Consider the following 27,399-nt stretch of genomic DNA (forward strand, 5'->3'; position numbering starts at 1 on the left):
TAGGACGACCTCTATTGTCAAACAAGTCTAGGATGTTACTTTTGTAAAGACATTCTTAGAAGTTATTTTTAAACTGTGCTAACCTGTGCCCTGGGGTAATCAATACAACCACAAGTGTAGTTTTTTATGCTCTTGAAATGCTTATGACAGCTCAGTATGGCATAACATAAGTCACAAACATGTAATAAACAACTTTACAAAGTTTTCATCACAGTTGAATTCCTTTTCTATTACAAAAAATACTAAACCTTATGATACAGTGATCTATTATAAAAATATGTTTAAAAAATTATTGTATGTTACAGAAACTAACTTTTTGATATAATATTAGCATAATGTTTTAGTATGATGGATGAGATAAACACGTTTCACATCAAAAATGTATTGATTAATTGTAACTAGCATGCGAGATAAATAACTTCTAGTTATGAAGAATCAAGACAAATGATACAATTACACATATGTTATTGTAATGCAGTAGGTGGCAATATGTCAACATACTTACTCAAAAAAGCAAACAAAAGTAAAAGGAACAATGTAGTTTAAGTAAAATATGCTATTAACTGGAGAATTCTTCCTGGAACTCTCTATTTGAACTTCAGTATAAGATGAGGGATAAAATCAGGCATTGTTTTAAGTGTAAAAAAGTATCGTCTTATACACCGGCAAATACTGTATTTAATCTTAAAACTGCATTTTTTTAAATTTAAAATATCTTAGTTACATTGATTACAACCAATTATGTACGCATTAATCATTGTTATTTAATGTCTACAGCACTTACTTAAAACAGTGAAACCACAAAGCTCAGTTCTTTTGTAATACGCTTGAAGATATTGCAACATTTTAAAATTGTTGCAAGGACTTTTCATACTAAATTAAATTATTAAATATCTCAAGTCCAGTGAAATATTCTGCAGAATTCAGTAATAATAATTGGTGCTCAAGAATGTATCACACTGAAATCTTAATCTGTGTAGAATAAAAGCATATTACAAATCAGTTATATACCAAATACCATTACAGTGACAACTGCACTTAGCAAAAAAACAACAGAAAGGAGAAGAAACCTGTTATGGTCAGGGCCCACTTGGCTATACTTGTATTCAGCAGAAATCTTGTTTTGTTGAAAGAACTGATGAAGGCGGGATTTTGCATTGTCAAGGGTCCAGTTACCATGAATGCCTGCATTCATGTCTAGATCTTCAGCCTACAGAACCATTAAAGATGTTTTTTATAATATACACAAGTTAACTCAAAAAACACAGCAGAAGTAGCTTACTATGGTTCATAACAGATCAAAATCTGACATAAGTACAATTCAAATAGATATGGACAACTGTTGAAAAAAACTAACCTAAATTCATACACTACCATCAACCCCGTCCTCTTGAAAAGCATCACACCAGTATAGGTAAACCTTTATATAATTCTCCATAATGACATCTAGTGACCAATGAAAGCCCATTAAAAGGCTTCACCAGTGTAACTTTAGATTAGCTTAAGACTTGAAATAAAGAGTTATGACACACTATTGTTTAGTTATAGAGTCTCGTAGCAGAACAGTACAGCATAAAAATAATGTTGAGGTAGAAAACACATTAAAAGACTTTTAGAACAGTTGCAGTACTTAAATACATACATTATTTTAGCACTATTTTAACACAAGCTTCTTTACCCAGTGCAGTCTAAAAAATCTAATGCAACTCTTATGTAATTATTTCATTTTTTAAATTACTAACATATATGTATATACATTTTTTTTTGCATATTCATTAAATCACCACATGTTCTAAATAATCAAAAGCTCACCTCTTCCAACCTTCTTTTATTAAGACGATCAAGATAATCTTGAGGAGGTCCTTGATGATAGGGTAAGTAGCTTGTACCTATTCCAGATTGGGAATTTTTATGACTACCCACAGCCTGATGAGGAGGAGGAGGGACACCAGGTGGTAACTGGCATCCATCAGTTCCATCCTGTGCCTCTGTTTGCTCAGTGGGGAGTATACATGACTGAAAATATCAAATTTATTATTACAAATTGATAAACTGCTTTCACTATATCTTTCGTACCATCAAGGTACACTATACTTACAAAAACCTTCATTTCTATAATAAATACTTGCTTCCTATAATACAGTAGTCCCTGGTAGATACAACCTCTCTCAATAATGACTTCCTTTTAGATACAATTTCTTTTCTGTGCACAGAATGATTATATATTGGTCTGACTTCCCACAAATGACTTTCTGACAGATCCAACATATGATTGTGATTTTTGGGCAGGAGGTTGAATAACGACCTCTCTCTAGTGACTTTTTTCATTTAAATACAAAACATCTAAACATGTTGTGTTTGTTTTGATTTTACATGTATATGTATGTACTATAATCCAAATCAGAGATGATTCAACTGTAGTTTATTGATGTCCACAACAGGTGAGTGATTAAATGCCACACCACACAATGAAAATGAAGACAATGCCACAGATGAAACTGAGCCATTACTGCAGGGAACATCATATGAAGAATTTATTTCATGCTATGAAGATGCTGGCACCACTGCAGTTTTAGATGAAGACTGGGCAGACACATTAAACATTAAAACTAAAAACACCAACCCAACAACTGGAGGTGACAATGAAGATGACAAACTGGAACCCAAACCAGTGACCTCCAGTGATTAATGAATAAATTATTTAACCTAAAACACAAACAAAAGAATTTTAACTTATCTTTATTGAACTGTTATCCACCATAACTATTAATATATCAATTTGCCATACCACCTGATTACCTATACAGTACATAAACCATGCTCAAGCCTTGGCAGTAGCAACTGGCACAGCTTGAATTCAGTCATTCATTATCTGGTTATTGATCCTTTGAATAACGACTTTCTGTGAGATACAATTTCTTTATCATAGCAGATAGGTCAATTGTTTCTAAGAGGGACTACTGTAGCAGTAAGTATCTTTATTCCTGAGAAAATGATTATGCAAAAAGTATTCAAAAGGAAACTTTTATAGAAATGACTTACTGGAAATTCAACTGGTACTTCCGATTGGCTTAGTTTTCCAATACGCACGAGATACTGAAGAAAATCTCTTGCAGCATTTGTCTGTGCATCCTTCTTGTTTGTAGAGTTTCCAACACCAATGTAATCAAATCCTGGAACTCTAACCTTTTAAAAAATTCATACGTAATGCATTATGCACTTTCAAACAAAAAACTCTGGATCTTACCTATTTTTCAAACATTCATCAGACACATTATAACAACCTTTGTTTTCCAGTGGAAATTACATTCCCAAAATAAGTTTATACACCAATCGTACAAAATACAAAGCTCTGTGATAAGTAAAAAGTACTGAATTTTCAGAGAAAAAGCAGGACATTTTGACATATATATCAGATTTTATTATAAAATTATACAGAAAATTTTTCTCAATTCTCAATCATAAAGTGACACTTTTTGTGCTAAATTTGGTGAAACAATTGTTGAGTTGAAACATTTCTACATTACTGACAATTCTTGCCACAACAATTAAGACACTTTGCTACACTTCCATTGACAATGAACTTCAAATAGTTCTTCCACTAATCATTTACTGTTAAATCTGTCTTATGAGATAATTTATCCATAATATTCAGATTAAGAAATGTGTGTATATTACTAAAAATTAATGCTTGTTAATTCTTTGAAGTCAACATCTTATATTTAAAGAAATATCTTAAACCAAATGTATTATGTAAAATTCCTATATATAATCAAAACATTTCTTACGAAAATAATATATAAATAATTAAAAAAAAATTTAATATTACTACTGTTAGAGCTAGACAATTAGTGGAAATTTTTTAATCAATTAAATTGTTTGGTTCATTCATCAATCACATTCAACTGAATGATTGTACGGGCCTGTGATGATTTTAGTGTCTTGAACTTTTTACATGTTCTACAGTAATTCCTGTATGCTGAATCGGAAAATGATATCCATTTTTCTCCATCACGTGCAGCTGTCTCACAAAATGTTATAACGCAATACATAAAAGAAAGACCACAACACAGAGTTTAGACTAAAAGACGTAGATTTCACAAAACAAATTAGGATGAATGAGGATACATATTCATTTCCTATTTCTTCAGTTTGTTTGTATTTTTGTTAACAGAAATAATAATAAAAAAATGTCCATTGTGGTAAACGAAATAATAAATTGATCTATGTAAGAGTTTATTTTCTTCCCGATTTGTAAAAAATCCTGACATGATAGAAAAAAATAAATATTATTTTCAAAATCTGTATAGCTGAATTATGAAAAATCCATTATTAAAACCAAAACAAGTTTTATGAAGTTTAAATTTCCAGGCCTGTGTTATTCTCAAATGAGATTAAACTTCAATTTTTCAGCAAGTTTCTTTTATTACATCATTTTCAAACTACCCTTCACTTTGTGCACTTTACAAAAAAAAAAAAACATTTTATTGCTGAAAAAAATTATTTGGCAAAAACTTTTGCGCCAATATTTTTAAAGCTGATCTGCTCATTTCCTACTTGACTAATTGCTTATGTCAAAATAACTACGTTTTGGCCAATTTGTTTGTTTTTAAAATATGCAATAATCTCTTATTGAACATGTGTAAATCAAATAATGAAAACATATAATGTTTTTATTTTAAAACATACCATGAGTGGAATTAGAAATAATTAGATAGCAAATTTATTTATGTATGTTATTTGAATAGGATAAATATAAAAATAAATTAAATGAGTAAAAAGTTGAGTCACAAGAATATCTTGCCATTGTCTACTGTACTCATTATACCTAGCTAGGTTTCTCTGATGTCTTCTCAAAGAATTTTTTTGTAGCTTCCATACAATATAATTTAATACACAAGCATTTTTGTGAATGAAAAAACAATGTTCAAAAAAGAAATTATAAAAACATTCTCAGCTATGTCATGTGTTCTCAAGTCTTCATGACTACGTGAATGAAAAAAAAAAATGTTCAAAAAAGAAACTATAAAAACATTCTCAGCTCTGTCATTTGTTCCCAAGTCTTTATAACTTCCCACTGAATGCTTTAAATCAATGCTACAGGAGCTCTAATGAAACATCTTTTCATGAAACCATAAATACTTCTCAAACCTGTGATATGATATACTGTGATAAGTCTAAATTTTGCTCTATTCAATCATATTTAAACTTTCTTTATAGTTGTTTCCAAAGATGTGTTTCATCAGTAAATTATTAAATCACCTGATGTGACAACATAAAAGGATGGTAACCGATATCTGTACAAAAACTACGTCAAAATAGATATGAAAAACAATTGAAAATCAAGAAATGGATAATATGTTCTCAATGGATGACAGTTTCTTAGCAAAAATAAGCTATTCTTTACTAAACTTTATCAAACTTCATCATTATCAATATATATTTTTTCATGCATTCTATCAAATGAAGAATTAAGTAAATTTTTTTAGTTTCATATCTGTTCTTTTAATAAAAATTGTTTTTTCCCCCTTCTCAGGGAATGTTTACTACCCATAAAGCCTACAAATTATAGACTGAAGTCTTTGTTTCTTATACACAGTTGCCTTAATAAACTTTCAAGTAAAATTCACTAAATTAATTAATAATTGTATAAGTACCACTCCAAATCCATTTATTAGTAACGTTTAATAGTTCTTTAAGAATTATCATTCATTAACATATACCATTCTTTATATACAATAATTATGTGTTTTTAATACAAACTACCAAATTTCAAATTAATAAAATAATAAATTTTAAAAACTAAATTAACAATATAAAGATTGTAATCAAGTTTTCTATTTCACAGTAACATGTGGGCATTGTTGAACTTTTAAACTCTTAAGTTATTTTTTAAATCAAGGTTATGATTTTTATAAGAGCACAACTACATTAAGACAATCAATCACACGGTAGTTAACATAATGTATACAGCTACATTTAAGCAGATAAAATAACCCCAATTTTTCAAATAAACTTTTCACAGACAAATTTTAATAATACTATCTGCAAAATAAAATAAACTTCAATTTTTCTAACATCCCTTATCATGTTATTTCCAGGTAATGCACCATTTTCACAATACCACATGCATTTTAAGTTGTTTTTTTTAGAAACACCACATAGGTATGAGAAGCCTATTAACCCTTACAGCATGGGTGAGTCAAAGTGTGCATGTAACTACCTCAGTTTCACTTGTCTGTAACAAGTGACATTACTTTGTTCCAAGTTGCCAAGTTTAAATTTTCTTATACTCCTATATGACCTCCTAACTTGCCATAGAATTACACTTACTCTGTACATATCCTTAAGCTAAACTGTTAGTTTTTAGTGACAGTGCTCTTTGTTTCATGAAGATATAAGTAATAAACTGAAAGCCATATGCTCTGCTCCTCCAAGTGCAAAAATATCAATAATTCTCTCTAACACTTCCTAATCTTATTTGTAATTTAATGAATGCAAAGGGCTCTGAAGCTGTTGGAATAAACAGTCTTGAATATTTTGCCTTCATCTTTGTTTGTGAGATTGGAATTCTGCTTGACCAAGTATGTGAATTATCATTGCAAAGAAGGTTCAATTTACTGTTCAGAAGTTCTTTACATTCAACAAAAAAGTACATCAGTGTATGGTTATACTGAATGCAAATGATCTTGATATGACACGTGATCAGAGTGGTATCTAATAAAATGCACATTAAAAATTATTAGCTGTTTGAACAACCCTTCACATTTAGTCAGAATTTTTTATGTAACTGAACACTTAAACTTATTTTTCTGTTAATTAAATACATCAAATTTTTAATTTGTTTTACAATATAATTTGATTACATAATAACTAACTTCATCCTTGAATATTTTTTTTATTCACACAATCTTTACACTGTGTAGTGTTATTCATAAAGCAAGTATTTCTAAAAGTTAAAAAAATAAGGAAAAAAAGTTAATCTGGAATATAAGCATGATTTTAGACATTTCATAGAATGGCATTAATTCTACATTAAGGAACTCAAGAACATTTCTTCATGAACATAATTTTATTTCATTTATAGGTATTTAAATATATAATCAATTAAACTTTCTTCAGAACATTTCATTATTATTATACATGATGTGTTTCAGTTGAAAAGGCTTTTTAAATGTTTCATATTTTTTTAATAATTATTTATTTTCAAACCATTAATGTAGATTTCACCGATAATACTTGATATTTTAAAATAATTTTTGTGAACATTTTTAAACAATATACCTCCTCTCAAGTTACTTTTTGTTTATGTTATGCTAATTAGAATAGCAAAAATTTTTAGCTAATAATCCATATTTTAATAGTAAACAAACTTTAAGTTCTTAATTCTACAAGGGAATATTTTAAAAAATCCTGAATTTCCACTAGTGTGACCCATGTGACACATTTTGTCTTAGCATGTCATCAACCCTATTTTATCCAACACCCCTCAAAAATGTATGAAATTAAATGTAAATTACTCTATAAAATCATTATTACTCAGACAAACCATAATTTTTATAATCTTCAATTCTGTTTGGTTACAGAGTTACAGAATATAAAATCAGACCCCTCCTGTCACATCATCTCTTTCACAATTCATTGATAGTTCTCTCTTATGTTTCACTATATATTACCTATAACCAATAGAAAGTCAAGGTTTTCATCTATCAACTGGCATATTGTATAACATTGTATTTTGAACAGAGTACATTTGCAACAAGAAAATACAAGCCTCACAAGGTTGCGGTGATAAAGGAATAGTACAATTTTAATGATTGTGTGATTATTCAGTGCTTATAAATAATTAAAAGTGAGTTTCATTAAATGATGTACAGTGACTTCAGTTTTACAGTTTAAAACTATAACAACTCAAACCTGTATACAAATAAATTGAGATGCCTAAAATAAGTACTTCTATTACCATTCTATATTTTTGGGGTTGGGATTAAAATATCACTAGCCTCCTCCTAAGTATTAAATGTGAGGTGCAACTACTACATATATATACTCACCTCACATAAAAACCTTTGACGATGTTTAGGGCCAGTATTTTTCACCTCGTACTCAGGAGTAACTTTCTGTTTTCCACACCAAGCATACAAGAATGATTTGGTTTGATCTGCCATTTCAAACACAGTTTTTGGGCTATAATTTCAAAATGTTGACTTCTGAAAAAAAGAAAAAAAATACATATTTTAATACATTATTTGCTTTAGCTCTTTGACAAAAAGCATGATACAAAATCTGTACATATAAATATATTAAACAAAAATGTCAGGGAACAACGTAAGCAACTGAGTCCAATGGAATAGGCGGCAACTGCCTATTGTAGTAAAACAAGTGTAAAGAACAATTTTAATGAAATCTTCTCTTTTATCTTCAGGTCAGTGTGTGTAAGCTGTTTCAGATCTTTCATAATATCCTGATAGATTGAAGAGGACATGTTGTGACTGTTTGTTTTTCCCTGGTTCTGATTGGTGGGATGGCTTCAACCAATGGTGACCAAAAATTGCTCACATCTAATCCTAAATCTCTGTTTAGTGAAGGTTTATTTTATCGATGTAGAAAGATTTTAATTTTTCTTGTCTTCCAAAATGTGAATGATTCTAGTTTTATCACAGATTATTTTGTATCCAGATGACATGTTTCTTAATGGCTAAATTTTGTTTTTTTCATGAGTCTTGTGTTGTCTTCGTGTTTCTCCAATGTATGTTTCATTGCAGGAATATACAATTTCATAGATTACTTTCAAAACATTGTCCCCTGCACTATTTTTTTCCACAAAGGACAGTAGCACCCATTCCAGTGTACTCATCATGAATACTCTGGCTAAACAATTTATCAAAGAAAACATAAGCTAAATTATAACTCTGAAACTATCAAGTCTGAGATACGATAAAAACTGATACATATAAAAACATACAAGGAATATATACACCAACCCATACAAAATTGTAAGTACAAACAACAGAACACTTTAGGAAGGCTTAGGTTTAACACATTTTGGAAAAAGAAATTAACAAAATCTTAAATGTTTAAGTACATTAAGTACTCACAGTGTACAAGTAAAATATTTATACCAGCTTAACAACCACATCTAATATTTCTCTCTTACTCTTAGACTATAATGACTTTCTAACATACAGTAACATACTTGCACAATTATAGGTAAGCTATAGCTAAAATAAAAGTCATCCTCATGTAAATTTCCACAATCAACAGAAAAGCAACACAACTCACACCAATAATCAATATTCATAACAGACTATTTATATGCACTGTCCAGTGCTCTCATTATTAAAAGGAATTTAATATATTAAATCATTTATCAGCTCTATATTGATTACATAATTTCAAGTTTGATGTACTGTTACAATGAAATATAGCAAATCTAACCTATACAAAGGCCAGTGTGTGTCACGTCAAAATAGGAATCATAAAAGTCAAAATGCATTTATCCAGATAGAATAGTTCAATTACTGTTATCCCATCTATATTTTAGTGACGGGGTTGCCCTGAAACCTCACAAATGTAGCGAGTGTTGGTAGTGTGGGATCACCTAGCCTAAATCCATATGCATAAAATTTAAAACTAAAATAAAAATATCAATTCAATTTTAAACTTAAATTATTTCTGAATTAAGCTATTTTCTGTTATATTCCCAATGTTTTTAATAAAAAACAAACCTCTTTAATCAACGGAAACTCAAAATAAGAAATGAACAAATATTTTTCCAGTTTTGTTGTCTATACATTTAATTTTAAACTTTCAGAACATAGACTAACAAAAATATTAGGTAAAACTTTTGTTGCTGAGCAACATGACATAAAAGCCATTGTTGAAATGTAGTGTTACCAAAACACACTGTTTGTAATATATATTAGAAATTGTTAATCTAACTAATTTTTCCCAATAATTATTCTATGAATACTCCACGAATTCATTTCATGAATGATCATAATTTTGATTGGCTCACAAAGAAATTTACCAATGTTTGACTACCTTGACTACACTTTTATGCCCATTTGTTGGTCAAGCTTGATTTCACAAAATTTATTTCAGTTAGCTATGAAATGTGAGGTTAGAGTATACTATGGGGTGGGGGTGGTAGTATTTGCCCCCATCATTTTTTATGGGCTATATGCTAGTTTACTAATATTTACCTGATTAATAGTGTTGTTTGGTAATTCTTAATATATTTACTACCCTATAAATGACAAGTGTACTTGTCTGTGAAGATGAGGATCATTGGTGGACTGGACTGACAGGGTAGACGGTTCATCGGCAGTCGAGATTTACTGATTAATTGTTGGGCCTATTAATCAATTACATTCAATTGTTTTCATGAGGCTTGGAATAATTTAATACATTAATTTTGATTAGTTATTTACATAAGAGTTTCAACACAAATCAATCAACTCTCTCACTACAGGTTCAGTCCCAGGGACTGATCTCCTGACCATTTTGTGCTTAAGTTTTCATACTATAACTTTTAATACAGTAGAAATATATTTACAAAAATTTGCAGAGTATCAGTAAACATTACAATGCTTTTATACATAAATATCAGATTTTGTTTTTTAAGTAATGATTTGCTCGTGTATTTTTTTTTTCAAATTTTGGTTAAGTAATTTTGATTTTAAGATTAAAAATACTTTTATGCATCAGAAAATTGTCAAGTTTCACAAATAAAATCTCTATAACTCCAGATAATTATCAAACCATTGTATCTATGTATGAGTTTGGTCAATTTGACAGACCTCCTAATCACAATAAAAAATTAAGAAATACATATACGTTACATTTCTTTTGTTCTAGAATGACGACAAATTATAACATGAAACCACAAATGATTAGTCTAAATAGCTTAAATCTCCTAATATTGTACATCTCTATATATATTTATTATTTTATTGACCAATTATATAAAAGTGATCTGTCTTGGATTTGTTCTAGTGTACCAGTATTTTCTAAAATACAGTCATATTTCAATTATAACACATTAAATATGTTAATATGTATTATTACTACTTACAAACAAGTTTTTAAATTTCGGTTACTTTTCTTAAAACATAGAACAGCAAATAAAGAAATATAGAAAATGATCTCTTCTATTTACAAAGTTTGTACTAGCTTGCCATAATTTACTAAGCCTAGTCAAATTTCACATGATGATGTAAAATAAAAAATGTTTAGGTTTTATAAATGAATTTTGAAATAACAAAATATTATAAATTACTATATCAACATCACAGAATTCCACTACAATTTATCAGGTTTTGTAGCTAAGCTGTATTTGGGTCTAAAAAATGTGATATTTAGAGCTCCGTTATCTCTTACCTCTCTGCTTTGATTCTATGATGAAAAGGAAGGTTTTCCCACATAAACACTATGCAAAGGCTGAGAAAACCATGTAGGAAACATTAGGAGCTTTTGATTGGTTATAAATACATCACAGAGCAAAGTGGTTATAGGTAAGCAAGTATTTCCGAAAATGGAAGAGGTGGATGGGGCCATTGTGTTTGATTCACTAAATATATTGATATCTTTGCAAACAGAAAATATATGAGGTTCTTATTTTATATTCTAGTTTATCACTATTAGTAATTTGAGTTTCTAATTCATAAGAAACTATAGACTTTTACTTGAACATCCCAAACATCTAATTTGAACTAAAACTGTATTCAACATACCATGTGACATACAAATATTGATATTTAGGAATTTTGTTTTAATATTTACTTTTAAATCAAGAATTTAACTAATGTATAATACTAAAATTTGAATTACAACCTACAATTTGATAGCAAACTTATTGAGATATATTGATAAATAGTTGTTCAATAAAAGTTTGAATGTAAGTCTACAAACATGATGCCATGTCCTTTGACATCGAGATAGGGTTAGGCTGGATTTACTTGAATTAATTGAAAATAATGAGAAAAACACCAATATTTCAGTAATTTGAACATTTGGAATAACCGACTACATTAATAATCAGTTGATTAGATATTTTCATGATATTAATCAATTTTATCTTCACTTTTGGTTACGTTCATGACATTCAATGTAATCATAATTGTGATTAATTAATTATTTTATGTGACACTAAATGATGTAATTGACATAATAAATAAACTTAGTATTCCAAAAATTGTTTAATTTTGAAGTCTAAGTTCAAGGAAGGTCCAGTTTTATCTACACTTTGGTCAAAGTGTGTTACTGGGTTATACTAGTTTCCAAGAATTCCACTCCCCATCAGTAAACCTGAACACAAGTTAATCAAAGAGAGATAAGTTGGACCTATATCATAGTGAAAAGTATCAAACATACTGTTGGTGTGAATGTGCTTTGTAGTCACTATGAGAAAAAAACTATACTTAACTTCACCTATCCAATGTATAGGTTTTTTTGGAATAATATGTTTATTCATTATACTTGCTATTGTGCAGCTATATAGTGTGAAGAACTGAATAGTGGCTGATGACACTTTTTCCTCACTTCACCTATCTAGTGTACAGGTTTTTCTTATAGTTACTACAAAGCACGTTCACACCACCAGTATGTTTGTTGTAATTGATGCTCATAGGTAATCAGTTATACAGATTAATTGGCCAGCTCTATTTGGCAGAGCTAGCAAAGGGCCCTAGGCATTTTCCCACTTGCCCAGTCTACCTTTAATGACGAGATACAAAGTTTGTTATGAACAAAATGAGAAGGAATTAAGAGTATGTCATTTGCTAAATACTTGGTGCCATGGTTGGCATATCTAAAATGATGTTAGCAGGTGTCTTATAACAAAGTTTCAAGAATGTTTGATTTTCTCATGATTACTAATTATATGTTATTCTCCAAAAGAAAACAACACTGTGCCCCTGTTTTGTTTATAAAGATTTTTCATGTGAAATTTCAAAATTTTCTGATGCATAAAAGTATTTTTAAACTTAAAATGAAAATTACTTTGCATGATAGATAAGCAACATTTAAAAAGAAAAAAAAAAGCAAGGGAGAAACATTGCTTTACAAACCTTAAGACTTAATTAAAAAAAAAATTATATTTTTGTTTATGAAAGCATTGTAATGTTTACTGATAATCTGCCACATTTTGTTAACAATTTGCTTACTAATTTAAAATGTATAGCACGAAAACTATAACAAGACAAAATGGTTATGAGGTTGGTACCAGGGATCGAGCCCATGCTGAAAGAGTTAAACACAAAGCTATACAATGAGTTATCCTCAATATGCCCACAATGGCACAAGTGCAACATAAGTACCAAACCTTAACTTTTAGCATTATACACCCTAGTGGGCACGGCAACAGAGAGGAGGAGTGGCAACATATCTTATTAAAGTGAAATTAAGTCATTCTATTACATTTCGTGAATACAAGTTTTCTAAGCAAATGTCTATACTGTAGTTAATCTCTATCAGTATTAGTAGGCTTAATAATAATAGTAAAGTTAATGCCAATATCAGAAATCGAATCACTTTTGATCAGTTTCTCACACAAAATTAACACTAATAACAACCACCAGCAAGACTAGTTCAGTAATTGAATAGTTCTTTAAAGTTTAGTTTAACTTTAAAATTTAAATTAGTTTAATGAAACTTAATATTACTCATTAAGTCATTTTAAAATTTAAGTTTTTTAACATAAGGCACTGTTAAAAGTGTTTTGTTAACGAACGTAATTGAAATAGAATTAGTAGGCTTAACTAATTTTGTAGTACTTTATTGTAAACTACACTAATAATTATATAGATTATTTATATTCTTATTCTATTACTAGATAATTTCATGACGACTACAAAATTTAACAATTCATTATATGATTAGATCTAAAATTAGGCTTAGTACATATTCCGCAGCAGTATTTCTTCAGGCTGACGGTATTAGTATTACTAAGTAATAGCAATAACATACACACTCGATAATAGTACACATAATAATTTATCTTTTAAGGAACAGTGATTACTATTCCTTGACAATCATATAAACAATTATTAAAAAATCAAAAACACCTGTCCCGCGTATAACTCAACACGTAAAAAGTTTTAGGGATTCCAGATCCACAAAATCTTTGATGCTTTTGTGTTGCGAAATCTCAGCCCTGTCCAACTTCCTGCCGGGTAGTAGATATGCGCATGACGTAGCCGAGACAGACGTTCAAATGCTATCTCATTCTCCGTATCCTACTTCTGAATACTTGTTAATTGCGTGTCTTAAACAAAATATTTTAGGTAATATTGATGGTATTTTTTCGTTATTATAGAAAATTAGTATTATTTATTTCCTTTCTTGCAAGTACTTTTGTTTGTATACTTGTTTAATTTCATAATTACTCTTGGTTATGTCGTTCAGTATCAACTGACAAATGTGCACCATGCAGGTCAGTGATAGCGATATTTGTCACAGTTAGTGTTAACTCTGAGTGCGAGTCTTTGAGTTTGACATGGAAAACTAACGATAACAGTATAATATTATTTAAACAGTCTTTTTTTGCATTAAAAACTTACCCTAGCACACTGCGGACGAGTTACTTGTGTTTCGTGCAGAGCATATTTGTGTGCCATTTAATTAAAACGTTGCGTTGGAAAGGAATAGGACACGTTTTATTTTGTTCCGGACGGTTATTATTTTTCTGATTTTTGCTTACAATACCCCTATTTTTATAAATGGCTTCTCACATAAAACGTAATGTGTTGAGTGAATATGAGATAATTACTGAACTATTTGATGGTAATTTATCAGATCTTACAAGTGAAGATGAAGATTCTGGTGTGGATGTGTTTGTGCACTGATAGTGCCTCTAGTTACAGCGACGTTGTTAGAACTACAAAGATACAGTAAATTGTGCTCTCAACAGATTCTGAATCAGAAAGTGATGATGATTCTACAAATTTCCTGTTAGTGATTTCCTTTCCCCATTGTGACGATTATAATTGGTCAGAAATAGTTATTCCACCGAACTTGGAAATGTTTGAAGGAAATCCAGGGGTCACTATAACTCCATCCGAACGTGAAAGTATTGCAACTGTGACAAGTCTAATGTTTTCTTAGGAAATGTGCACCTACCATAATCAAACTGCAGAGAAACATAAAATGTCATCTAAAGAACTTCAATGGTCTGAAGTTACACCTACAGGCATGAGGAAATTCCTAGGCCTTATTTTACTAATTGGACAGACAATGAAATATAACTGGAAAGGTTATTGGTCAAGAGATCCTCTTTTGATTAGCCCAATATTTTCGCAGATAATGGACCAAAACAGATTTGGACATTTTGGCATTTTAGTGATAATCAGGAAATGGATGAGTCTTCAGGCAGGCTCTTCAAAAGTCAACCTGTACTGCATTATTTCCTCAATAATTTCAGGACACTATACAAACCAAAGAAACAGTTGTCATTGAATGAGGGCATGATTCCATGTAAAGGATGTCTAAGATTCCAAACATACAAGCCTGCAAAATTTTTTTAAATATGGCTTGCTGGTGAGAGTGACACAAGTTATATTTGCAACATGGAGATTTATACTGGTTAGGGGAAGAAATTGGAGGAGACTATTCTTTCAGTTCTTGCACCCAATCCTAAATTGTAGCATCAAGTATACCAGGACAATTATTACAACAGTACTTCCATTGCCAACCTGTTCCTAGAACATAAAACAAGAGTCTGCAGAACAACCACAGTGAATAGAAGGTTGCCACCAAGCCTGAAGGCTGAAGTTTCAACAATGAAAAAAAGTTAAACAGCTTTCCGTAGAAAAGGTGATGTTTTCATTTTCTTATGGAAAGACGAGAGAAAGGAGAATGGTTTCAACCATCCATGACTCATCTGTTTCTACCACAGGAAAGAAAAATAGAATAACTGGAGAAGAAATAAAAACTGTCTGTTTGTTCTCCAATACATTGTCCACATGAAAGGTGTTGATCATGCAAAACAGTACCTCTCATACTACACCATTCTCAGGAAAACAGTAAAATCGACAAAAAACGTAATACTTTATCCAATAAATTGTGGCTTTCTCAATTCATATATAATCTACAAAGCCCTGAATCAACAGAAAAAATAAAATATAAGCAGTTCCTCCTCTCTGTGGCAAGAGAATTGATTACTGACAAAGAGAAAGAAGGCTCATTGGAACTAGAAAGGAATGAACCCGGTCCATCATCTAAAGGTACAGGGATAGCCCCACATAAGTATTCCCCAGGAAGACTGTCTGGTTACATGAAGCAGCATATTCCTCAAGGTTGTTTGATAGTTCACCAATGTTTGCATGTGGAATATGAAAATTACCAGGTTATTATGTTGAATAGTAAAATCACTTCCATTTAACAGTTAATGTAACTGGTGTCAGCTACTATTGTCACTAGATGGGTAAAGTGTTCACTTGTGCATAGCTTTTAGAATATTAAATTATACTTGTTACTGCTTTGTAACAATAAAATAATACAAAAGAAAAAAACAGTGCTCAACGTGTACTCACTCGTGTAGTACTGACTGTGTGATTTGTATAGTAGACAGGTTTTACTTCAGAAAAGTCACCACCATCGATACTGAAAGGGCCAAAGGCTCGGCTAACACCATTGGCTAAATGATTTAGTCCTCATTTCATAAGAATAAATGAGCCATGGACCACTCATTGGTCAAGATAGAACTATCCATGTTAACTATAGCAACTTGGAGACTTAAGAGCAGAGAGTGGAACACTATTGGTTAATAAAAGAACAAGAAGCCAGAATGGTTAAGAACTTAGTGTTGAGTAGCAAAAGTCATGATTGAAAGTATAAAGTCAGATAAGTCCCGATTCGTCAGAAATTTAGCCAAATATTTAAGTTGTTACAACAACACTCTGCTCTAAATTACTTTTATAGATATAATTTTACAACCATTACATATGACAAATGACATTTCTAAAGACTTACTTGTGTTCATACATATATCACCGGTAAAATATGTAACCCTAACACTTGCGGATGTCTTAGTTCCACGGGCTGAATTGGGTCTCCTCTTGACCAATATACATACATCTGTGCTGTTCACTGTCATTATTGCTTTGACAACAGTCAACACAGCTTCCTCTCCTCCCTATTTGCATTCCCTCTGCTACTGTCTATTTAGTACGTAACAAAGCTTGGGGTCCAGTAGGAAAGAAATGTAGACACTGGTTCCTACATACAATAGCTAACTCGGGTTACCTGCTGTACAAGCATTAACCATTAACTTCTAACCATGAGGAATCGACCAACACTTAAATTGTTTTTTGCTCTAGACTTCATCTGGATTCAAATTTAGTAACAGCCAGGTGCGACAACAAAATGGCACTACACAGATGTTAGTTTCTGTTGCTTGCATTATACTCACAGCCTACATTTTCATGCATTTTAATTACACCTTATACTGAAAAAAAAATGCGAAGAAACTATTCAGTTAAACTATGTGAGCTTATTTAACATTTCAGTCTACATGACTTAAAATATTCCATCATAACCACATGAGATACTGAGTAAAACAAATTTACATTTAATATAATATCTAAGCTACTGTCTGTAAATTGCGTTTATTAATGATAATTTTATTCACTCATGAATATTCCCATTCTATCCAGTCAAAACATTCTGCACTACTATTAGAGAAAAACACCTCTTCATACTGTGTTTCCTCTCAAATATACTTTCAGTTTATCTGTCACTTTTAACCTGCCAAATATTCCAATGTTGAAAACGAAACAATCTCTTACTGGCATGAATGAAAATAACTAGTGCAATGTATCTTAAAAATAACACACATCAGGTGAGTAATCACAGTTAACTTTTATATCACAAAACCTTAACATTAAGATCAATTTTTTTATTTTCATTCATATGTTCCTAACAGTTGTGTTCTTTGTTTAATTGATCAGTTAAGTTATTCAACACTCATGAATAACTTTATGCAAAGTTCATACACGTGTGCAAGATCACCACAAATATATTTATGTTACGTCTCTGTTCGTTTGTTAATTTCCCGTAGAAATTCTTCCCGAGAAATTTCAGCGATACAAGTTCTTTCTTAAATAAAATTAGTTTATTCTTTCTCAATACAACTTTGCAATACACTTAATTTCCACACTTAAACACACGCTATAATTCTCAACGAATGATTCACGCTCTTTACTTACTACCGCGCTTAACTCAATTGTCCGTCTATATCTTCAATCTCTCTGTCTGCTATTCTAATTTCGATTAATCGTCGGGCTTATATATTAGAATACCACACATCTAGCAAACACTCGAGCATTCACGAACCTTCGAGAATATCATGACGTGTTACTATCGTCACGTGACTTCCGCTGTCGTAACATTTACATATTTATCCATAAGCATATTTCATTATCACACATCTTAGTATAAAACAGACTGCTTCCTTCCTGCTCGTGACATTTACTATCAATAGCGTTCTGGGTTACCATCTAAAACTGTCTCTATAATTATGTGATAATTAATGTGCTGCTATCTATGAGCAGTAAAACGCAGCGTTTTCTCCTTGGGTATCACAAAATAAATAATCACAGGCAGAATTTAGCCACATTAAGAATTTTCATCTAAATTTCTTACCAGCGAGGATTAACATTCGTGCTGTTACTTAAGCATATATAAATACACATACACTCGGAGCAAATATCATTCCCTCATTGCACGTAGAGAAGTTGTACACTCTTACGTTATATGGGAGGAAATCTAGCAAGGAACATATATTATATACTCCATAGAACTTCCACCATTTGGCAAAATTTTGTGAGTTATTGTCTCATAATATTGAATGCCATTTTGCTTCAATAAATCACACAGTAGCGCATAAAGCAAGGAATAGTACTTCCCAGTGGCGTAGCAAGAGGTGGGCAGTCGTCCCCGGGCGCATGTGTGAAGGGGCATATAATTTCCTCTGGCCTATAATGCCTATTAATTAATAATTATGCCCTCCTCTAGGATATAGCGCAACTGCCCTACGTTAAGTAAATACGACACAGTGTTACGTTATTTGTGTGTATTACGCTTGCAGTTTTAACTTTTAAAAGCCGCCCACTGAAATACAGTGAGACCAAATTGACGTACAGAAGTAAATTACACTCTTCCATCATTCATCTGTAGATCAAATACAAGTCCTATAGTACAACGTACAAGTAAGTGTAGCAAGCAAAAAAATGTGTCTCAATTATCATAGTACAATATCTGTTACTTCTATAAACATAAATGTTGTTCATTCAAGTGCAAAGTTACAGAATGGGATATTTGTGTTCTTCCTATCGCAAGGATCTTACACTGGATTTTACTGTTACCACTAACCACATAGACAAACATGGAGTCTATATAGCTCAACTAACGGACTCTATAAAGTATTTCAGAGTTGTTGAGCTGTAAGTTGCGTTTTTAAAAACAAACTACGAATTATTTTCGGTTTTTATAAACATTATGATGAGAAACTAATATTATAGTATGGCACATATTTTGCTAAAAGCTTCTACAAGTTTTGTAAATTTGTCTTTTAGACAGTTTAAAGTCAAAGATTAAATTAAAATTATCCATAAAACAAATTACAGTGTCATACTGCAAAACATTATCACCTAATATACAGTCCGAAAATAGTCTTCAGTTGGTTAACTTGGTATCTTATGTTCTAACAGCGAATTCAACAAATTTAGAGAAACAATTGACGAATTAATCGATTTCAAATACTGCAAAGAAGTTTTTATTAATTTGCTCATATGGAGCCTCACCATTTCATTACACACCATATCACCACGTTCAGTATGCTCTATCTGACAACCGTGCATCTTGCCAATAGCCCTGCAGTATAACTTCCATTGCGAAATATTCCGTCGTAAGAGGCTGTCATATCTAAAACACTCTTCTTCCCTGTTTGCTTTCCATAACCCAACTGGTGTACGAAGACGACAGTTTCTCAGCGTCCGTTTCAACTGTCCAATCATACAGAAATTCGTAGACACTGTATTCAGCGACTTGAATGTAATAGATGAATACCTATTTTGTTCGTCAGCTGCTTGAGGGATATGACAGTTGAACGAATATGCCGGGAACTTGTGTTCACGTGAGTTGTCTCACTTTTCCAGACAGAGATTCTTCTTGATTATGTAGCATACTGTTGACTGGGGCACATGGACATCATTTGTCATTGATATTAATGCTTTTGGGTTCTCAGCTGTTACAAGACGCCACATTTTGTTTACTACTGCTGGGGAACAACTTGTTGCAGGTCTATTTCTAAATAGTCCTAATGTCCCTATTATATCCTTATTCCTTTATTTCCCAATGCCATTAAGTATAAGGGATATCCCCGACTTGAAAATTCTCAATTGCCGACCTAAATACATCTTTAGCATCGGAGTGTACGAATATGTTGCGTCGGAAAAGGCTGTTACACACCCTTCCTAAAACTGATTAGTCTTTGGTTGTATCGCACTACTTATGTAACGCCGAACAATGTCAACATGTGCTTCTGATACACATCATCCACCACGACTTTATATCAGCTTTGGTTGTCACGTGACTTGCTGATTTGCACATTCAAATTCATTTTAATATAACGTATTCAGCCCCCTGTATTCAAGACACAGGGTCCAAGGAGTCAACTTTTTCTTTCTTTTTTGGAGTAGAAACAAATGTGTATTTTTCTTTAAAAGCTTCAGTTAACGCAGTTAATGAAAATTAATCGGTATTGTTTGTTGAAAGGCTGTCAAAAATGAATAATGTACTGATTACGCGAATACTTCGCATAAAAATGTAAAATAATGGGCAACCGATGTATCAAAACGTATTTACTTATTTTTAGTCACAGATTAGAATGTTTTTTGCGGAATAAATGTACTTATTGAAAGAAATAAGGGTTTCTCAATTTTTCTTTAAAATAAATCGTACATCTGAAAAAGTATTTATTCGTAGTAAACTTCTTATCTATACAATTTAACGTTATTATGATAAACCTTTTTTTGTTAGCAGTTATAATTTTAATAACCTTAACTGAATAATGATTACATAAATAACAGGAATCTTTAGTAGAAGGCTTTGTTCTTCAACTTTTGCGAGAATGTTTACATAATACTATCTATCAGAAATGTATGTGTTCAATGTTTAGCTACTATGTTTAATTTTTGAGGTCAATTTAAATTTGCAAGTTGTTAAAGTAATTTTTAATTTCTAATATGTTTAACATATCTTATGTACTTTCCAATTAATGGTGAGAACTATCAAAACTATATTACAGAATAACTTGAACCATTATATTGTCATTACTCTCTGAAAAATTACTTATTTTAAACAAATACTTTTGCTATTGGTACAAAATTCACAGCTCCTTCTAGCGGATGTATGAGAGGCAGTCTATAATTATCAAGCAGAACTTCAGGACCAAAATAAACATTTCACTCAGGGCATTGCTGTGTTTCCTCACTGTTGGACTAAATATAGTCCAAGATAAGCCGAGATAGAAAGGAGATTTTTAACGAAGAGAAAAGTCTTAAGTGTTGAAGAGCGAGGCCAAGAATTAATCAGTCAAAACGTATATCCCAAGGAGGGTATTTTCTCATTCTTGAAATAAACATTATTTGATAGGGTAAATATGTTAGCTAGGTCTATCGTGTTTCTTTAAGATGATGTTAAGTTTTCGAAGTTTGCGTTACTGTACTCTTCTAAGTAAAAATAGCGAGTGAACGTCTCATCACTTTAGCTTCGAGTTGGTCATCCATCAAGTACAGTTATACTGTGAGAACAGCGCTATGTCTCAACTAGAAATCTGGACAAGACGCAGTAAAAGTCGTAGCAGAAGCAATGTATCAGATTTCAGTCTCCCAGGCACAGCAGAATATGATGGCTATCTTATCTCTCTGCATGATAAATTACTTTCTGAGTGTTTCAACTTGACAACGATTGCAGAATGGGATAAAGCTCGTGTTCTGGAAGTTGGGTGTGGCTGCGGTGACACAACTCGCCAACTTGTTGATCGACTACCTATCGTACGTGATATTCTAGGTGTGGATGCTGATGTAGATGCCATTGATTATGCCTTTTCAATACATGCTGATGAAAAGTTAGACTTTGCGAATGTAAACATCCAAGACATAAACACATTTGATTTGAAATGGGGTGGTAAGTTTGATTGGATGTTCTCCTCTCACGCCCTTCTTTGGGCTCGTGAACAGTCAACGGTTCTAAGGAACTTACTGTGGTGTCTGAAACCAGGTGGTCGGTGTTTTATTGCCGTTCCAGCGGGGAAGCCACCAGATATTCACGCAGCAGTCACAAAAGTGTTAAAATCTTCTTCGTGGAGCAAGTATTTCGTGGTAATTTGCGTTTTTAGATTACAAATTAGGAATATTCCATTTGCTTCAAATGGTATTTACTCGCTACCACAGTTTAAGAATCTTTTTAATTTAAACGGTGATTTTAATACATTATTGATAAGTGTATACAATATTATTTTATATATTAGACATTTTTTTCGGCGCAATTGCTGAGGCAGAGTCATTATCATTATTTTCAACTTCTGTTACAATAAGTAGTACAGGACTTGATACATTTACTTTAATATGTCAGTCTGGTTTCTTGCATGTAGTTATGCTTGTTTTTAAACGCAAAGCTAGACAAAGGGTTATAAGCACTGTGCTCATGCCGTTGTCATGATTCCATATGCTTTAACTTTATAAGCCCGTAAGCTTAGCGTTGATCCACCGAGGATATTTGTGAGTTAATTAAACACGTTTATTCTTTTTCTGAATTATTAATTGTTATGAAAACAAATATTTTTATATTGACAAAAATTGTGGGGAATCATAGCCTTAAAGTTTAAATCAATATTCAAAGTTGTTTAATTTCTTATGAGATAAACATAGCTCTACGTAGGAATACAATTATTCATACCATACCTCTAGGTAGAAATACAATTATTCATACCATAGCTCTACGTAGAAATACACTTATTCATACCATAGCTCAACATAGAAATACACTTATTCATACAATAGCTATACGTAGAAATACAATTATTCATACCATAGATATACGTAGAAATACAATTATTCATACCAAAGCTCAACATAGAAATACAATTATTCATACCATAGTTCTACATAGGAATACAATTATTCATACCATAGCTCTAGGTAGCAATACAGTTATTCATACCATAGCTCTACATAGAAATACAATTATTCATACCATACCACCACGGGTATCGAGACCCGGTTTTTGGCGTTATAAACCTTTAGACTTACCGCAGAACCACTTTAATTAAGCGCAAAAAAAGAAAGATATGAAATGCGTTTCTGGATATAGATTAATGTTTTTGCGAAAAAATGCCAATATTTTGTGCTTAAAATTATTGATATATAAAAATACAATCAACTGTTTTACTATATTCGTATCCCGAATCTCGGCATATTGTGTTTGATGAACAGCATTGTGTTATAAGCATTTTTATATCACGTGAATTTGAAGACCTCTTCGTAAGCATTCAAATAGTAGCCAACTATTTAGCTTAAAATATAGTGTCATATCAACAGTAAAAAAACGAAGTATTTATGCGTGTGTAAGTTTATATTTATATTGGTATGTTTTATTGTAAAATCGTTATTGCTGTTTTCCTCGACATTACCAGAGAATGATTGCACCAGCGATCGAAACGTCGTAGCTGTATAAATTATTTTTCAAAACTGTCAAAGCTGTATTTTAAAATGCTTATCACCAGTTTGGTTTGTTTTTAATTTCGCGTAAGGCTACACGAGGGCTATCTGCGCTAGCAATCCCTAATTTAACAGTGATAGACTATAGGGAAGGCAACTAGTCAACACCATTTATATAGGAACAATTTCTTTATTTTTAAAAATGACGATTTTTATAAACACTAAACCTTTTCCTTTTATTGCAACAGTCATCCTCCGAGTTAGTGACAGATCTGACAGATGAAAATTACAACCGACTCTGGTTTCACCATCCGAACGCTGATCGTATTTATTCTGCTCTGCTGGAACAAGCGGGATACCACGTACTAAAAACCAAGCTTGTGGATTTTCGTTATACCTTCACAAGTAATGACGAGTATAAAGGTAAAGAAAAACAAAATGTATGGTCCTTACTAAATTTGCATGCTTCCTAAACTTGTCTATGCTCAGAATTCGTTTATTTTAGCGCTAACTTTCGAAAACACCCTTTTTTCTTCATTCATTCAGAAATGCTATAAAAATGTTTTTTTTTCAATAGCTAAGAAAACAGATCTTGTGAAAAGAGAATGATAAGAGATATCTCATGGTATTTTGATAGAAACTAATCGTGTTATAGCTTTAAATAATTTGAAACAATTTTTGAAGTCTATAAATATGTTTCGACACTCATGTTTGAAATGGTTCATGTATGAATTTGATGCTTATGTGTAAAACACAAAGTTTTGAAGATTACAAATAACACGCGTATATTTACAAATAAATAAATAATACAGTTCCAGTATATATTTTTTAAATGTCTGTTAATTTAGTCTTTAAAAGCAGGTCAATGTCCTTGAAAGTATTACCCGTCATCCCTCATGCGACTACCTTCGTCAACATAATATTAGCATGTTTAATTTGATTGAATTGTGTGTTGATTGCCAGAAAAAAAAAAGATATAAAATGTTTCGCTTTAGGAAATCTTCCAAGCAAACGCTACACTTCTTTAAAAAAAAAAACTGTTGTAACGTGTTCTACTGTTGGGTGGTTTCTTTTTTGAAGGGGGGTGGGGCGGGGTTATTGGGTAGAAGTAATGACCAGTTCACGTAACAATAACGAATTAAGTGTTTTTTTTAATAACGTGTGTTACGGGCTACGTTCACTAGAACTCCTAATTTCACAACGTTTCAACAGAAAATCCGTAGTTATTGTACGCCTACAATTACAAATAAAGCTCAAGACATCTACTTGCAAGATGTTTTTTTGCTAATGGATGGATAACAAACAAACTGACTGACTCACAGACTAGCTTCTAACTGAATCAGAGTCGAACAGACTCACTAACTCTCACTTTAATTCACTATCTAACTCTGAACTGATTAACTAACTTAATTAAATTCACTCAGTCTGGCATATGTATATTATATTAGTTTTCTGAGTATTACAGGAAACTGAGACTCCACAAAGGTCTAAACTTTTACGAAACTTCTGGACTTATTCATAATGTATAAAACTCCCTTTAGGGAACAAAACATTGACAATCCGTAGCATAACATAAATCGGTACACATTCACTCGTGTCTAATTAATTGAATAATATAAAATGCAAGTATCATTCATTACTCGTTACAAAACTCGTAGTAAAATGAAATAGAACACACTTCCTTTTTCATTATTTACACATTTTACTGGTTAAAAAGTGTGTTTATTCACCTGAAAGACATCTTATGCACATAATTGGTTAAACGACCAGGTCAAGGATCTCCTAGGGCTCAGGCAGATTGTTCTTCGTTTTGAACTGCGGATCAGAAAGAAGGCAACACCCGCCGCCTTAAGTGATCATCCTAAATATGTGTGCGTGGGATTAATATGGTAAAAGGTTAACTACAGTCATTCTTTATTTAAAATAAATAACAAAAAGGTGCTTACTGTTAATTTTGAAACACTTTTTAAAAATTGAAAATAATTTTGAATAAAAAACTAGTTCTATAGCTAGTAGTTGAATCTAAGTATAAATATATTCTTCCAGAATGTGTTAGATCCCTTTTGAGGCAGTTGATAGAGGCCGTTCCAGATGGAAAGAAACAGGTGTTCACCAAAGATATGTTGAAAGCTGCTATGAAGAAAGCTAAAAAATCAAAAGATGGAAATGTGATGTGGAATATAAATTATGCTGTAGTTGTGGCCAAAAGACCAGACCTTCAATAAAGATAACTTTCGAAATTAAATAAAGAAACACGGCCAGTGTTTTAACGAAAAGTAATTGTTAAACAAGAGGGTGTCTATAAAGAGGTAACAAACTGTGCAAAATATGATAATAAATTTCAATTCTAATAATTTATGAAAATTGTTCGTATGTTATTTCTAAAACATTATCTTAAATTTTTGTCGTGTATATCAACTAAAATGTGGAAACTGGCTTTCAAAGATGAAACTTTTGTGGCTATTAAGAATTGAAGTGACTGAATTGAAACTGTTATCCCTAATGTAATATATAAAAATATCAAAGTAAAATGTTCTCATTAGTGCTTAGAAATCTGTCAATACTTCAATATTTTTCCACAAAATATTATTTAATTAATATGCCTAGACAGTATTTCAGCTTGTTTACAATTGTTATTTTAAGGTGCTATAAGAATTAAACTTAATAAAGGTTTTAGCCCTAAATCTTATTTAATATATTGCATAATTTTAATATTGTACTACTAAACGTTGTTGCTACCTCTTTTAAAATTTGAATTTCCTATTGATTAAGTGAGAACTAATATATAAACCCTAACTTTATTCTATCCAAGTCTTAAAACATTGAATTGTGTCGCGACATGTTTTCTAGGTCTTTGGAAACTCATTGTGTTTAAACTATTTATATACTTACCTAATTGGTTTGTTTCGAATCGTTGCAAAAAGCTACATAAGAGCTACCTGTGCTAGACGTCCCTACTTTTAAATTGATAGACTGTAGGGAAAGCAGGTAAACAACAGCACGTGCCGCCAACTTTTGGGCTACTCTTATCGAATAATGAGCTTTAACTGCCAATCTTACAATGCACCCACGGCCCTAAAGCGCAAAGCTCCGGTCCTTTTATACGTGGAACATGTTGTTTAGTATTATTGATTATTTACTTATATAATGCATAACTTGAAAAGTTTACGTTTTACAAAGTTACTGATACACTATGATGCGGAGGTCCTATGAGAATGAAATCACATTCTGTATGTTGTGTTAAAATGATACATTGAATAATAAATCAAATTTTATGTGACCCTATGGCAGAATTATTATATATAATACCAAGTTTTTGTGTGATATGCTTATTTTTGTTTTAAATAAACTGTTATTTTAATTCAATTATATACGAGTCTATCTTTCAATAATTTGGATAGCATGGGGGTGGGTAATTTAAGCTTACTATGCATTTTTCTTTTATAAATTTGCGATTATAAATGTTATCAATGGAAAACTGACAAAAAGTTTAGAAATATCACAAATAAGATGTTTATAAATAAATTAATAATAACATAATAAAAGTGCATTATTTACGAAATTAATAAGTTGCTACATTCCCAAGCTAAAACTACAACTGTAACAAATATTCTTCTAAAATATATACTTATTAATACATTCTATATGAACTGGACTTCATGTTTTTCATAAGACTTTA

General features: G+C 31.4%; 2 protein-coding genes across 5 annotated transcripts in view; one reads left to right on the forward strand and one right to left on the reverse strand.

Moving 5' to 3' along the window:
- Positions 1-14,174, reverse strand: part of LOC106459971 (ATP-dependent RNA helicase A-like) — a 79,089-nt gene extending 64,915 nt beyond the window's left edge. Inside the window, exons 1-5 of one of the 4 annotated variants that reach the window (XM_013919645.2) lie at positions 14,067-14,174; positions 8,055-8,210; positions 3,043-3,186; positions 1,813-2,016; positions 1,071-1,210 (exon numbers count right to left, since the gene is read on the reverse strand). In XM_013919645.2, the coding sequence (XP_013775099.1) occupies positions 1,071-1,210; positions 1,813-2,016; positions 3,043-3,186; positions 8,055-8,168 (602 nt within the window). In that variant the 5' untranslated portion in view covers positions 8,169-8,210; positions 14,067-14,174. The other 3 variants (XM_022386546.1, XM_022386545.1, XM_022386544.1) reach the window with 3 other exon arrangements.
- A 7,366-nt stretch (positions 14,175-21,540) lies between these two features.
- Positions 21,541-27,019, forward strand: LOC106459972. The gene is made up of 3 exons (XM_013919647.2): positions 21,541-22,382; positions 23,969-24,143; positions 25,767-27,019. The coding sequence occupies exons 1-3, from the start codon at positions 21,819-21,821 to the stop codon at positions 25,943-25,945; spliced, it is 918 nt and encodes a 305-aa protein (XP_013775101.1). The 5' UTR covers positions 21,541-21,818; the 3' UTR covers positions 25,946-27,019.
- The last annotated feature ends 380 nt before the right edge of the window (positions 27,020-27,399 follow it).

Source organism: Limulus polyphemus, unplaced genomic scaffold (genome assembly GCF_000517525.1).
Source record: "Limulus polyphemus unplaced genomic scaffold, Limulus_polyphemus-2.1.2 Scaffold688, whole genome shotgun sequence".
Lineage (NCBI taxonomy): Eukaryota > Metazoa > Arthropoda > Merostomata > Xiphosura > Limulidae > Limulus > Limulus polyphemus.